This window comes from Megalobrama amblycephala, linkage group LG20 (assembly GCF_018812025.1).
Source record: "Megalobrama amblycephala isolate DHTTF-2021 linkage group LG20, ASM1881202v1, whole genome shotgun sequence".
In the NCBI taxonomy this organism is placed as follows: domain Eukaryota; kingdom Metazoa; phylum Chordata; class Actinopteri; order Cypriniformes; family Xenocyprididae; genus Megalobrama; species Megalobrama amblycephala.
In genome coordinates, this window is record NC_063063.1 from 15439834 (window position 1) to 15456271 (window position 16438).

General features: G+C 37.6%; 1 protein-coding gene across 2 annotated transcripts in view; it reads right to left on the bottom strand.

Moving 5' to 3' along the window:
• Nucleotides 1–15412, bottom strand: part of neurl4 (neuralized E3 ubiquitin protein ligase 4) — a 37855-nt gene extending 22443 nt beyond the window's left edge. For both annotated transcript variants that reach the window (XM_048170651.1, XM_048170650.1), the window contains exons 1-9: nucleotides 15198–15412; nucleotides 5707–6223; nucleotides 2902–2967; nucleotides 2375–2805; nucleotides 1364–1475; nucleotides 1116–1204; nucleotides 968–1040; nucleotides 607–880; nucleotides 306–487 (exon numbers count right to left, since the gene is read on the bottom strand). In XM_048170651.1, coding sequence (XP_048026608.1) covers nucleotides 306–487; nucleotides 607–880; nucleotides 968–1040; nucleotides 1116–1204; nucleotides 1364–1475; nucleotides 2375–2805; nucleotides 2902–2967; nucleotides 5707–6223; nucleotides 15198–15362 — 1909 coding nt within the window. In that variant the 5' untranslated portion in view covers nucleotides 15363–15412. The remainder of the gene's footprint in view (nucleotides 1–305; nucleotides 488–606; nucleotides 881–967; nucleotides 1041–1115; nucleotides 1205–1363; nucleotides 1476–2374; nucleotides 2806–2901; nucleotides 2968–5706; nucleotides 6224–15197) is intronic.
• Between the last annotated feature and the right edge of the window lie 1026 nt (nucleotides 15413–16438).

The window sequence follows — 16438 nt, forward strand, 5'->3', positions numbered from 1 at the left end:
CACCTATAAAACAGTGGTTATTATTGGATAATCAAACGGGTCTTCATAATATGAAGTAATGGCTTGTTTATATTTAAAGTAATTGTGTTAATATGCTCTGGTTATGGCTATGTTTGCTGGTTGCTTTTACATGATTCTTAATGTTTTATGTACTTATGGACTTTTTACCACCAACCTGGCAGGGACTACAGATGAAAATTAGCCTGTATGGCTAAATCTGACTGGCACATTTACACGATGTACTTGTTAAATGATATAGATTGTCCCTTTAAAAAATGGCTATGGCAGTTATGGCAGTATCTTACCTGAGCGCAGGTTGGTCATGGTTGATGGTAGCTGAAGATAGGCGGGGTTATGAGTCGTCACACCGATTTCTATAGAGCCTGCCCATTTGTCCACCATTTTGTCGATGCGCACCTGGAAAACCTCATTGGAGTGCAACGGACGGTTGCTAAGCACAACGCCATGGTTGAAGTCATCCGTTGCACTGCGCCAGAGATAAACATTTCATTGAACTGCCCCCACAATGCAGTGCCACTATTATTAATGTAAATAGGTAGAGATCAGTTAATTAAAATAGTATTTTTTTTTATTAAATGAACTCACTGAGGCCGTAAAGCAGTGCGGCCATCACTGATGATTGCAGCCTTCTGCCCACAGTTTGAATGGAAAAGCAAGCGGTCCGGGATATCAGGCTCAGGAGTCAATGAGAGTGCAGGCCGAGGCCGGCCCACGTCAGGTGACAGCGCCCTCATGATGGCATTGTTGCGGCGTAAACGGTCACTATGGTTATGGTTGTGGACAATGGTGACCTTAACTGCCATGCCATAGAGATCCACCACGCCATACACTACGCCAGGAGTCTGATTGGCTGCAACCCCTATAAAATCATTTTGCAAAAGTATTTTAGAAAATTCAAAACTAAGTGTAAATCTCTTATTTCCGAGATCTGAAGTGCCACTTTCACCTTGATCAATGCCATTAATATAGAAGTGCAGAGCTCCACTGGCTTTCCTCATCAGCCCTATGTGATCTCCCTCCTATAAATGACAACATCTTGAGTATTAGATTGCATGAGATAAACATAAGACTCACAGATCCAGCAGCCAACTTACCTGGAGTTCATCCAGGCTGAATTCACAGTATTCTCGACGAGTTCCCTTCCCATTGGTTAAAATCCCACAGCCGCTCATCATGATTGTGCCTTAAAGACAAGAACGTGATAAATAATGTGACTTAGTTATTACAGAGAGCTGTCGGACACATTAGTAATCTCCACACCATACATCGCTAATACAAATGTACCTGCTATGTAAGTTGAAATAGTTGTGTGAGAAATGCTTATTAATAATCAAGAGTGTACCTGAGCGTAAATTGGTCATTGTTGCAGGGTAGTCAAGATTATTTGGGTTGTGGGTTGTCACTCCAATCTCAATGGAACCAGACCACTTATCCACCAGTTTGTCAATGCGAATCTGAAATAAACAAGTGTAGCAATATAACGTTTGAATAGGGCTATCAAACGATTAATCACGATTAATCGCATACAAAATAAAAGTTTGAGTTTGCCTAATATATGTGGGTGTACTGTGTGTAATTATTATGTATATATAAATACAAACACATCCATGTATATATTTGAGAAATATTTACAAGTATATGTATTTATTTATATTTTTATATAATTTATATTATATATATAAATACATTTTTTGTACATAAATAATATATCTCTCTTAAATATATACATTAATTTGTGTGTATTTATATATACATATTATTTACACACATTACTCACATATATATTATGCAAACTCAAACTTTTATTTTGTATGCGATTAATCGCGATTAATCGTTTGACAGCCCTGCGTTTGAAGAATCATTTTTGTAAATAAATAAATAACTGATATATACAGTATTTACACAACTTGCCTCCAAAGTATACTCTTGAAAACTGCAGTAAACAGTGATTAAAGACTATTCTAACTTTTGTACTTTATATAATAATTTTTGTAATAAAATAAAATTAAATAAAAAAATTAAATAGCTACTTTAATGAAAAAGTGTTTTCTACTCTTTTCAGCTATTTCAATAATCAATTTCAAAGAAAAAAATGACTTTTTATTTTAAAACATTTGATAGAATACTTGGTAAATACTAAATATCCTTAAATACTGTACAATTAAAAGTGGAAACCTTTACTTTGTTTATACTTACATTTAGTAAAAATTTGATACTTTTCCCTAGTACTTTTTACACTTCTGCATATAATTATATACACCTTTTTTTTTGCACAGAAAATCCTCCTAAAATATTACAACTAACTCCTGTCTAATAAAGGCTGTCATCACATTTAGAATGTAAAGGCTCATACCTCAAACATTTCATTGTGTCTGAGTGGTCGATTGGTCATAACGACTCCGTTATTGAACTCATCCAGCGGCCTCCTCCTTTCCGCTGTCTTATTATTGTTGCTTAGTTTGATCAGCGTGCCACACTTCTCATGGAACAGCAGTGCGTCATTGGTCGTCATGCCGCCAGCGGCCACCCCCAGTCCCGCTGCCCCACCAGAGCTCCCCGCCGGGCTGCTATTGCTGCTACTGCCACCGCCTGTCCCTCCGCCACCAATGCCACTGTCGCTTCCTGTTCCTCTGCCTCCACCGCTACTTCCTGTGCCACCCCTCGAGGAGTCCGAGCAGCCTCCTCCACCTCCCACCCCCAAGTCCTCTCCACCCTCATCCTCTGAACGATACAGAGAGACGATGGCATTGTTGAACACATCAAATAACTGATGCTCAGTCAAAACTGTGAGGAGAACAGGAAAAGAAGAGCAAAGGATACAGTGAACCACAATGACATCATGGATTAACGATTACTAAATTGTGCTGGTTTTTGACTTACCACTATCAGGCTCAAAATTGTTTGGAAATTTGTCCGGCCGACTGTGCGTCCTGGACATCTCAGGCACTGATGAGAAAAATAAACAGTGAACATTTGTTCATCACAATTGGGCCAATGACATATTAGAGTTTCCATGATTAAGAAATGGAAAAATCTTTCAAAAAGTAAAAATTCAGGTGCCAGATTCTTAGAAATGTACTCTCTTTTTTTTTTCATGTTGGTTTTAAAGGCACAATATGTAATTTTCGCCGCTAGAGGTCGCTTGTTCAAAACAAAGGCGTAGCCTGATGATGCCGTGAATGAGCGTGGAATCATGGGAGTTTTTGTCTTCACCTCCACAGCCGATAGAAAGCAATCCAATGGACTTGGGCAGAAATCATGTTCATGGATGAGCTAATGTATTGAAGTTTTATTAACATTTTGTAGTATGAAGCAGGGTGGGCCGAGAGCAGCGGGAGTCCAGCGGAGCTTTTATTAATGCTTTTGCTGCAGTCAGCAGCTTCTGCTCTTTTCGTTGCGTAGGTGTAATGCAGCACTGTTTTACATGGTTAAAACAATCAAATAAGAGACTTGTTGCACTTTGCAGTAATCTAGATCGATATTAGAATATCATATTAATAAAAACTGGATGACTTGTGTTGCTAAATGACATGCAATTCATTTAAAAACAATGTATGATGGAAAAAGCTCTCTCTGATTATGCTATGTTAGCCACTTGACAAAACAGTGTTGTCTCTGAGGCATGGTAAAAACATGGTACTTGTGGTAAATCAATAAATCAAGCAATTCAAATAATAAGACTAACCATGTTGAGCTACATAACAATGATTAGTTTTCTGTTGATAAACATATCCAAATAGTTGCTCAACTGTCTAATAAAACACCCAATATATTAAAATGTCTTTGGTGCTTCCATGGTTTTTACGAAAGTAAAACTGGTAATCAAGGTTAACGTGGATATGACATCACTGACAGGCGACGAAATAACACGGTCCGTGTACTGGTTAAAATCGCTTATTTCTCTGGATTTAAAGGCGCTCTAAGCGATTTGACGCGTTTTTAGGCCCAATTTTTTTTTTGTCACATACTGCAAACATCTCCTCACTATCCGCTAGCTGCCTGTCCCCTGAACACACTGTAAAAAAACGCGGTCTCTGTAGTCGCCACAAGCTCCGAAAACTGCAATAAAAACAAACTGGTGCAGCCTGGACCACTTAGCATAATAAACACGCTCCAGCCAATAACCGACAAGCAGCGTCAATACGCAAGCTACTTACATTTTAAATGCGCGTTCATGACTGTTTCAGGAAGCACGGAGGGGAGGGCCAGGAGGAGTAGGAGGGAGGGTCTAGATAGCCTCTGTTTTGTTTGACAACACTTCGAATGTCAACAGGAAGTTACTCCGCTCAGAATCGCTTAGAGCGCCTTTAACATTGTTGGAAATGTTTGGGATAATGTAAGTACACAACTCAACAAAATATATACAAAACATTGTTCTAGTGTTTTTTGAATATTTTACTCTAAAAATCTTACATATTGTGCCTTTGAGAAAAGCTTTAATTGAATGACCCTAAAAATGTCATGTGATGTATTAGGTGTAACCATCAAGTAAACTGTAAATAACATATTTTTCTTAAAACTTGAATACATGGTAGAGTATACATCTGACACATTATTTTCATAGTTTTGAAATATACATTATGGGTCAAAAGTTTACTAATTAAGATTATTACTGTATTATAGCAGCAAGTTTTCAACATTGACATTAATAAGAAATGTTTCTTGAGCAGCAAATCAGCATATTAGAATGATTTCTGAAGGATCATGTGACACTGAAGACTGGAGTAATGGCTGAGTATATTGGAGTAACCTTTGACCAGTATGTATTTTTCATATTTATTTATGTATTGTTTCAAAGCACCATGTGACTTAGATCTTTAGTGGACAAAAGTTATATTAATAAGCAGTTTTGTTTAAAGGTCCCGTTCTTCGTGATCCCATGTTTCAAACTTTAGTTAGTGTGTAATGTTGTTGTTAGAGTATAAATAAAATCTGTAAAATTATAAAGCTCAAAGTTCAATGCCAAGCGAGATATTTTATTTAACAGAAGTCGCCTACATCGAACGGCCAGTTTGGACTACATCCCTCTACTTCCTTCTTTAATGACGTCACTAAAACAGTTTTTTGACTAATCTCCGCCCACAGGAATACAAGAGTTGCGTTTGTAGAGTGTGTTTGTCACCATGTCGTCGAAACGCTGTTATTTTCATCCCGCAGTCCAATCACCGGGTCTGATTCCGGCTCAAATTGATAGGGTAAAATTAAAGACATGTTTACAATAAAACTGAGCGCGTGCATCTCCACGTTATGGTAAGAGGCGTGACCTTTCCGGGCAAGGAGCGCTAAGCTGCTGTCGAATCACAACACAGGAACCGCTGGCACAATCAGAACTCGTTACGTATTTCTGAAGGAGGGACTTCATAGAACAAGGAAGTCATCAGCCCGTTTTTATGACAGTGGAAACAGCGGTATACAGATAAGTAAATTATGTGAAAAATACTGTGTTTTTTTACACGCGAAACATGAACACGTTATATTGCACACTATAAACACAATCAAAGCTTCAAAAAAACACGAAAAACGGGACCTTTAAAAAAAAATATTTCTAACAAATATTAATAGAAGATTATACCAAACTAAAGGTTTCCTTGTCAAGGATTTTTAAATAAATGATAGATACAATATTACGTTATTCAAGTACTTATGAAGACCTCTCCATCACTCTACTATGTGGTCTAGTTTTACCTTCCTCTGCTGATCCATTCATCACTGCTGTTGAAGCACCAGCTGCAGACAGCACGACAGCTCCAGCCCTATCATCGTGGTTACGGCAAGCATCTGCCATTATGGACACCGCTTGCATCGACACCATCTCATCCTCCACCTCTTCATTCTCGTCCCCTTCCATTTCAGATGGGGGTTCGCAGCTTACCACAGTCACTTGGGTACACTTCCCATAGAGGTCCACCACAGCCCACAAACGAGAAGGAAGTCCACTGGCGGCTGTGCCACAGTCCTGCCCATTCACCCACAGGTGCAGCTCTCCTTTCCCATTCCGCTGGATCCCCACACGGTCCCCTTCCCCCAGCTGGTCCAGGTCACGACCGTACTCCTCCAGGACTGAGCGGCCGTCCTTCAGCACAGAACAGCCAGACACGATCCACGAGCCCCCCTTCAGCCCTGTGGCACTGCTGGGAAATTCCAGACCGGCTGGGTCCAGCGCAGTCACGCCGATCTCTATAGAACCACTCCAAGAGTTAACCTGGAACAAAGGGAAAAGAAATGTGAGTTAATTAAATGCTAGTCAAATTACAGTTCGTTTATCCCAATTAATTAAGCATCTTCATTGATTTCTCCCTTTATAAATTATCTCAGACGTCTCAGAACCATGGTACAGTGGTTAGTTTATGCGATCATGTTGTGTTGAGCCTTGGTGCTCATTTGAGTGGCACACGTTCAAGCCAGGTCTGCAACATATTATGATCCTATGTTCACCTGTCTTTCCTCAATAACTACCTGTGAATTGACAAAATCAGTGACAACAGTGATAGCCTAGATAAATAATAAATATTATTTACACATAATAATTATGTAATAATAATGCTTTTTTTAGTTCGTTCATGAACAAAGTATGCGAGGGTGTGTTCACACTTGTATAGTAGTCAACATCTGAAGTGGATCAAAAAAAGTTAATCAAAGTTGTCCTAAGAACTAAGTTGTCCTAAGGATAAGGTTTTAGGACAACTCTGATGAAAGATTTTGATCCACTTGTCCAAATGTTGACTAGTGTAGTTCGACTTGTAGTTAGACCATTTAGTTTTGGGGTGTATTCACACCAGGAAAGTCCTCTAGTTCACTTGCTTTTGTCCAGACCAAATACAATGTTGATTTTTTATTTTTTTGTTTGGTGTGGTTCACTTTCACACTGCCCTTTTTGCAAGTGAACCAAAATTTGTAAAAAAAAAAAAAAAAAAAAAAAACCACACCTGTGCTAAGGTCATCCATTCATTGGACAGAAATTCTCAAGCAGAGAATCCGTACCAGAGTTCGTTTGGAACCGGACTGAGACCATCTCTTTAGCTGGGTCTCGTTACGGTTGTTTAGTCCGCACCCTAGTGCGATTGCTGTATTCACACCTGCCCAAAAGATGTGGACCAAGGGGGAAAACAAACTTGAGTTTGATTCAATCGAACCAAACAAGACGGGTGTGAATACACCCTCAGTTCGCTTAGTGTTCACACTGTTATTTTTAACACAGAACCTAAAGATATAAAACAAAAGAAATGTTTTTTACGACGTTTATTTTTTGACGGAACTTGATACAAACTATATGATGGAGCTAACATCTCATCTTGTGACATCATGTCCTGTTTTGTTTACATTTCTTTGGCCTTTGTTGAGCTCATATTTTATTCGAACCGCACCAGAGTTTGTTTGGAAGCGGACTGAGACCCATCTTTTCAGCAGTCTTGGTCCGCTTGTTTGGTGCGCACCAGGGTTCAGATAGCAGTGTCCACACTTAGGGTGTATTCACACCAGGAAAGTCTGCTACTTCACTTGCTTTGGTCTGTACCAAATACAATACTGATTTTTTTTGTTTGGTGTGGTTCGCTTTCACACTGCCTTTTTTGCACGTGAACCAAAATTTGTAAACAAAACCACTCATGTGCTAAGGTCATCTATTCATTGGACAGAAATTCTCAAGCAGAGAACCGTATCAGAGTTCGGCTGGAACCGGACCGAGACCACCTCTTCAGCTGGGTTTGTTTGTTTGGTTCGCACCCGAGTGTGATTGCTGTATTCATAACTGCCCAAAACATTCGCACCGGGGGGGTTCAATTCAATCGAACCAAACAAGACAGGTGTGAATACACCCTTATTCAAAAGAAACACACTAACAGAGCAATCACACCAGGGTTAGTTTTAATCGAACCAAACATATCAAGTGTGAACACACACCCCTAGTTTTGTTGTGATGTGAGCAGCAGCTTATGTTTTTTTTAAAAAACACTGGCTTCGAAATTCACGTTTGAGTTGTTATTAATGTTGTTGCACAAAATGTGAAAGTTGCTGCCTGTATGTGGATGCTCATTGCCATAATATACTGCTTGTTAGCTTCACATTCACCTTGCAGCCGGCAGATAGCTTAAATTAGACTGTAATATCAGCTTACAAGTTTCAGAATAATGTAACATTTATTTGATGTTCTCTCTGTTCTCAAATTTTCTCAGTCATTATTGATTTACACATTTGAATAACCAAATCAGCATATTAGAATGATTTTCTGTATGATCAAAATTTGAGCATAAGAGACTTCTTTCAAAAACATTTGAATGGAAGTGTATTTATATATATTTACCCTTAAATAGAGCCATACTGAACCAAGAAAACAGCTTATATATGATGCTAAATCCAAAGAAGAATCATTTTTACAGTAATCCACTATTGAAGTCTATGTGACTCATATTTCTGTTCAAGAAATGATAATGCTTCTTCTGTTCAAAATTGTGTTATCCAAACTATAAAAGCTGTCTAAATCATCCTTTTAGTGGTGGGACTACCGTTTTAGACAGATAAACAGTTATGCGTCAATGTATTTCCTGTGTGTGGGGTTAGCTTCAATAGAACAGTACTTTGTGGATGGTTACTTCCTTTTTGGGTACCCTTTCGCACATATTGTATGAAATATACTGGGTTTATGAACATTACATGGTCAACACAGGAAAGTCATCTGGCTACTGGCTATTCTTTCAAAACAATAATTTAATGTTTATTCATTTTCTTGCCCACAGACTTTCATTACTTGCATTGCTCTACAAGCCATACTTGTTTGTTTTAAAAGATGACCTAAGAACTGTTTCTGAACTCCTTGAAATGATTCGATTCTAGTCTTGAGTTTTCTTCTGGGAACGTTCACCAATTCCAACACACTAGTCCAGCTGACCAATAAGAGCACATTGCGCTTTTCGGAAGGAGGGGCTTAATAGAGACAGAAACTAAACAGAGCATTACTAACAAACTAGTCTCAGCCTCAGACGACACACCCACTGATCGTTGGCTGAACGTCTGATGCATATGGCACACTTAATTGGAAACACTTAAAGATTTTCGAAGTCATCATCTGGTTGGTTGAATTCTACAGGATGTCCAAGAGACGTGTGTGTCACGTTCTTTAACGATCCGCCTGGAAACAAATACCGTGACGCAAAACTCCCTCACGGAAAGAGAAAGCCATCCTGTTTACAAGTGTGACAACGAGCGTTTTCCAAGATCAACTATACGCTGGATTTTCAAAAGTATGTAAAGTTTGCGGCTCCATTGTTGTAGTAAACTTGCACAACATTCTTAAATGAATAATTTATTAGATACATGCCCGTCTGTTATTGTAGGGACATCGACTTTACATTTTCATGCCTCTAAACATGACCCGGAACAAAACGAACTGAGACTGGTTGCGTTACATGTCAGTCAAACGTCCCCTTTGGCGGTCCTTGGCCAATGAAAGTCCAGACCTTCTGCCGTCAATCTGAAGGGCTGGCTACGCGAGACTACTGACAGACTGGCAAGAGAGGTGCTGCAACAATGAACATTCAAGCATTCAAAACCTATTCTAGCAGACCCCCAAAACAAAACAAAGACTTTGTAAAAAGGGCTTAACATGGCCTCTGTAACAAAGACCGAGGTGAAATTATTTTCGTTTGCAATTAACATGCCACAGATGCCGTTTATAAAGGAACATTCCATGAAACAAATCTCCATCTCAAACCATTCTGTGAAATGTTGTCTCTAGATTTGCATCATCAATGCATTTGTCAAATGTCTTTATGTTTATGGTATGTAGGTTGTGAGTGGAGCAGGGCCGTATGTATCTGGGTTAAGGCAGGCTGAGAAGAGGGACAGGCGGCATTGAATGTGATAAACTCATTTCTCTAATCTGGTTACATAAGTGACCAGTAATCTGCTTCATTGTCATTTTCCCCTCTGTCTAGAAGTGAGGAAACAGAGAGAGTGCAAACATACAGGAAACAGGAATAATATCAAGTATTATGAATAATACTGTTTTGCTGTGCACTTCCTTTATCAAACCTCAATTTCCAGCTCATAGCCACATAAAACTGAAAGTAAATTGTTTTAAATTATCAAATCTGTCTAAAACACATCCTCTTCTAAATCCATTTTCTAACAAGCACTCTGTGTAGGAGCTGAATAGATGCAGGAGGAAAAAAATATATACAGCATCAGCCTATAAATGCTATTTTTTTTTCTAGATGACAACAAGAAAGTATTATGGCAATACCATGATTTGACTAATCAGAAGATTATTGGGTCTCATTCACTAGTAATTTCATTTTTGTAAGCACAGGAGAACATCTCACAATAAATTACATCATCTAATTCACAACATGTGTATGCAAAAATACACATTTTCTTGTTCAAGAAGCAAATTTTCTAGGCTATACATCAAAATATGGAACAAAAGACTATCGCAACTTATGTTTCATGCTGACTTTATCCTAATTTTAATGTTAATGAATTTGGAGTAACTAAATGAGTGACCACATGCCTTTCCTTAACAGCCTTTCATCACTCTCGGCAAACATATGATGCTCTCTAAAGTAGAGGTGTGGGATATATTGTCTACGATACGTAATTGTTGTTTTAATTACGTGCAATCTGATATTATCGAGTACGTCCCTCTCTTTGCAAAAAACAAACAAAAGCACGCCTAGAAAGTGCATACACTGCGTGATGCAGCCTTTTCGGTTTAAGTTAGACTACTGCTTGTGCGCATTTAGAGTGCACTGCGTTATTTACTCTATTAAAATGCAGTAAAAATGCCCCTGTTTGAGTATTTGTCTTTTAGGCTATATTTATATCGTATGATGTAAATATATAGTTAAGCAATCATATTTGAAAGTTTTCCAAATATCATATGTCATATACAATCAATTAGCCTAAGTGATTTACAATTTAGACACAATATCTGTTTTGCTCTATTTCACCAACGAAAATATATCCAAGCAAAGCCACAACAAAAATATTTTGCATCTCTGAGCAACACACAGCGGTGTTTCGTTACTGAATGGATCAGTCCATTTGAATGAATCGGTTGAATGAATGATTCAATGACTCACTCATTAAGAAAGTCAAAAGGTGCGTTTGATTTGATGCGGCGCTACACAGACCGATCAGTGTATGACATCAAAGTACAGCGAGAACGATTCAAAATCATACAGAACCCTCTGCTCTCTAATAAATCTCTCGATTATGTCATACACCTGCGCAGTGCAGTGCCGCTTCAAGTCAAACACACATCAATGCTTTGCTCCTGAAATGATCAACATTTGAACGAATCGGTTTAATGTCACAATGATTCACTTGCGAACAGTGACTGGCAGTTTTAGTTTCATATTTAAAGCTTTGAAATTTTTAATTTCAAAATTAAGTTCAAGTTCAAGTTCGGTTTATTTCTAAAGCACATTTAAAATGGCCAGGGCTGACCAAAGTGCTGTACAACAACGAGAGGAGTAGAGTACATAAAATATGCAAGAAACCGTTCAATACACATATATACATACATATATACACATACAACTCACATACAATATACACACACACATGTATAAACATATACACATACATATGTACACATGCATATACTGAAATACCTACATATTACATACAAAATGCAAGAGAGAAAAGATGAGTTTTAAGGCATGATTTAAACTCGTAAGATTGTTCCAGAGTGTGGGGCCAGCCACGTCAAAAGCTCAATTACCCCTTGTCTTTAGACGGGTTCTGGGGATCTTTAGGAGTAATTTTCCCTCCGATCTTAGTCCTCTCACAGGAGTGTAAGGGTGAAGTAGGTTAGTCAGATAGGAGGGAGCTAGATAATTCATTTCATATATCATCAACGTTTTATTTTTTAAAACTTATTTATGCATTTGTAACTGCAGGTTAAATGCATTTATGAGCTGCATTAAACAGTGTATATAAATACATCTAAATGCCACTTCAGATGTTGCTTGTGTTTGCTCTGAATTGCAAAGACTCATTTTGCTGATACTGATTTAATTGATGCATAAATAGATGATGCAATAAAATAAATGATGAATAGGCTATTTAATAGGTGAGAAAAAAAGCCCTTATAAAAGGCAAATATGCAGATAAAAGGGACAAAAAAAATCAATTTAAACTTATTGGAAAATGTAATACCTGTCACTGCTGTGCACCATTGCACAAAATATGAAGAAAAACAAAAGTTTGGAGTCAGCTGTCCACAGCAGTCCTAAACCTGCCAAGGTACCAGCACAATAACACACTCAGCAAAATATTGTCTAATCATCGTCAAAATCCCAGAAAATATTAAGATGTCATTTTTTGTCAATGTCAATATCGCACATACCAGCATGCGCAGCAAGGTCGTCAACCAATGCCAAGTGTGCCATCCTCAAAACTGTTCTAACACAATAAACACCTACAAACCCAGATTATAGACCTCTGATTAGCCAGCTGTACATATGCATATCTGCAGAGAAACCTTACAGCTCAAACACAGCTTTTCTTACTATTCAATGCATATGATGAAATATATTTAAGATGAAATACCTAGGTATAAAATTTCAATCTTAACATGTTTAAAAGGCCACCCAGACTATGTGATTTTTGCGTACATGCAGTTTCAGTTTTTCTTACCTTTTTCCTAAATTTAGAATAAAGTTATTGGTGAATCATGATTTCAAGAACAAATGTATACGCATGTGTACACATACTTAGATAATGCATATTAGGTTGTACTTATTTTCCCAGAAAACTTTCTGGAAAGCTTGCCATCTATTCACCACTACATGATAAAGTCATCGTATACTGACCCAATGTGTAAAAAAAACCAAGGTTTTAATACAACACCATTCTTCTCGGGTTGTAAGAACCATAATATATATCTTACCTCAGATGAAATCATAATTAGTTTTAGTTGCCTTCACAGTTTGCATCTAAATTAATTTATATGACCTTGATTGATCATTGAATTTCTTGCTTTATTTTATTCACTATTAAAATCATAGTCTCTTTAAGACACTTATATACACTGCAAAAAACAAAACAAAAACAAATGGAAGAGGCAGTGGCTGTGTGAGAGATGACCTGCTGTAAAGCCATAAGGAAAGTGAGCAGACAGCAAGGTCTATCTTAATGAAAACTCCACTGACAGCACTAAAGACTACCAACATGAACTAAATGCTGCTCAATCATCTATTGAAATGTATTAAGAGGGATAAAAGTAAGATATCCTAGAACAAACATTTTTAAACATGTTTACATGAATCAGCTGTCTATCAGTCTTAAAAGGTGTGAAACAATACTAAGAGAATTTGAGAGCAGAGAACATCAAAAAAAAAAAAAAACGTATCATTTTGAAACTAGTAAAATGATATTACAATCTGATTTAATCTGCTAGCTGCAAGGTGGATACAAAGCTAACACTAACAAGAAATATATACCGTTATGACCGTAATGTCATTAATTACTCACCCTCATGCCGTTCTACACCCGTAAGACCTTCATTAATCTTCGGAACACAAATTAAGATATTTTTGTTGAAATCCGATGTGAAAGCCTCCATAGCCTGCAATGACATTTCTCTCTCAAGATCCATTAATGTACTAAAAACATATTTAAATCAGTTCATGCGAGTACAGTGGTTCAATATTAATATTATAAAGCGATGAGCATATTTTTGGTGCGCCAAAAAAACAAAACAACAAATTATATAGTGATGGCCGATTTCAAAACACTGCTTCATTAAGCTTCAGAAGCGTTATGAATCAGTGTATCGAATCATGATTCGGATCACTTGTCAAACCGCCAAACTGCCGAAATCACGTGACTTTGGCATTCCAAACCGCTGATTCGACACACTGATTCATTTGTGCTCCGAAGCTTCCTGAAGCAGGGTTTTGAAATCGGCCATCACTGTATAAGTCGTTATTTTGTTTTTTTGGCGCACCAAAAATATTCTCGTTGCTTTATAACATTAATATTGAACCACTGTACTCACATGAACTGATTTAAATATATTTTTAGTACATTAATGGATCTTGAGAGAGGAAATGTCATTGCTCCCTATGGAGGCCTCACTGAGCCATTGGATTTCAACAAAAATATCTTAATTTGTGTTTCAAAGATTAATGAAGGTCTTACGGGTGTGAAACGACATGAGGGTGAGTAATTCATGACAGAATTTTCATTTTTGGGTGAACTAACCCTTTAATTACAAACACGTCAAACGTGAATTGCGATAAATTTCGGAAAAAAATTGTTTTTGCTTTTTTTAATAACAGAAGCTGCTAACATGTCACAACAAAACTGGGATAATTTCTTCATGAACGAAACAAAAACACCTGTATAAATAATGTTTATTATGTATCTAGAGTATTACTGTTGTCACCGATTGTCTCACAAAATGGAGAAAAAAATACATGATTTGTTTGCTTAAACAATCTTTGTATACTTTGTAAACAAAAAGAATGTAATAATAAAATTCATGGAGCCTGGGACAAAGATTTTGTTTGGTCTCCTCTCCCCTAGTCCCAAAGAGTGGGCCCTCTCTAGTCATAGGGCCTGGAACAACGTTCCTAGTTGTTCTCTGTCACCATGCTCTGCTTGTTGTGGTCATTTTTAACGAATCACCTGAGTGATTCAGTGACTCGCTCATAACAGTGGAAGAGACACTTGATGTAACCTGCGGAAAGGGTCACTGAACAAATCAGAGAACGAACTTGAAAGAATTCAAATGAATCGATTCGCTGGAATGAGCCAAAATCAGGAGCTAACGGCATCACAAACGGTGTTTACTTTACACGGGCTTCCGATGGAACAAATATAGTAGTATTTCTCAAAAATATGCTGTGTATATCCAGGCCGTTGTGATCATACACGGATTCATCTCGTTAACCCCATGACAGTCCAGGAATAGCCAGGCAGGACAGCATCCAAACATCAACAGCACTGGCAAACCATGACAGATCACTGCAAAGCCGCAGCACAGACGTCCTGAGACATCCACAAACCTACACACCACACACGACCTATGAATAAGTTCTGACAGACCCTCATGCTTCAGTAATGAAACACTGCAGACGATCTGACACACACTCACACCCTTTTCTCGATCTCGATCTCTCTCTCTCTCTCTCTCTCTCTCTCTCTCTCTCTGGTGGGACATGCTTGTTTACCTTCTTGTCGATGCGGACAGTGAAGACATCGCGGTCCCTCAGCGGCTCCCGACTGAGGACCAGGCCGTGATTGAATTCCTGTACCGGCTGATTCCGTTGAGCGGTTCTGTTGGAGTTCGACAAACCGATCAGTTTTCCGCTGCGCGGATGCAGCTCAGCCGCCATCTTCGCACGGGCGGCGCGGTGCACGACACCAAGCGTCGTTTTGCGACAGTAGAGTGCCGCTTGTGGGCAGTTCGCGCTCGGCTATGGGTATATTTTGGCATATCAGTTTCAGTGGTACTTCAGTGTTTTACACACAGAACACGATTTTTAGATGGGGCAACAAAAATGAATACTTATTTTTTTATATTAGAATGCAGAAAACGAGCAAGGGCTGATAAAAATGAATAAATGTAATGGAGGTAGGTTATATGTAAATACAGACACATTATCAAACGCCACAGGTCACATAATAATGGCGAACAATATTATATCATATTGAGGTTTACAAATCTATCAATAGCTGTTCTTAGAGATTGTTTAAAAACTGAAAAAAAAAAATAACAACCCCATTTTAAACTTGTGGGCACTACTATGTTTGTTGAAAAAAATCCTCTAGATGGCAGTAGATTATAGATAAACCTTCATAACTGATTTATGAAGCTCGTGAAGGCCAAATATTAGATGGGTTTTTGACTTATGTTCCAGATTTTTTTTTTTTTTTTTTCGTTTTTGCTATATTAATATTATATATAAAATGTCTTTTTTTTTAAAGTGTTTTTTATTTATGGTTTTATTAGTGTTATGGTTTTATTAAAAACTTTGTCTCAAAATATTAAAATCCACCATGCATATATTAAGTATTAACTATTATGACCAAAGAAACATAAATTTTTTGACCCACAGTGGTGTCATTTCCACCACAACAGCTTTAGGGAAAATATAACTTGTGATTAGACTATTTTTTAACTCATGTTAGGCAGTAATGTTGTCAAATTATACAAAAAGTGTCAAAATATTATTCAATTCTTTGTATTTAGTATACATAGATATTAAATTATCTATTGTAAAACAAAGGAGTTGGGTTGAAAAAATATAGATTTGCTCATCAGATTCATTATCAGACTAACACATGGCTTTGTGGAATGATAAAATTAATGAAACCACATTATTTTGATTTATTTTGTTCACTGAAAGATGTTCATTGATAAACATTAAATTTTAGGTGTGTTTGTAAACAGTTCAATGGGATGTTCCTT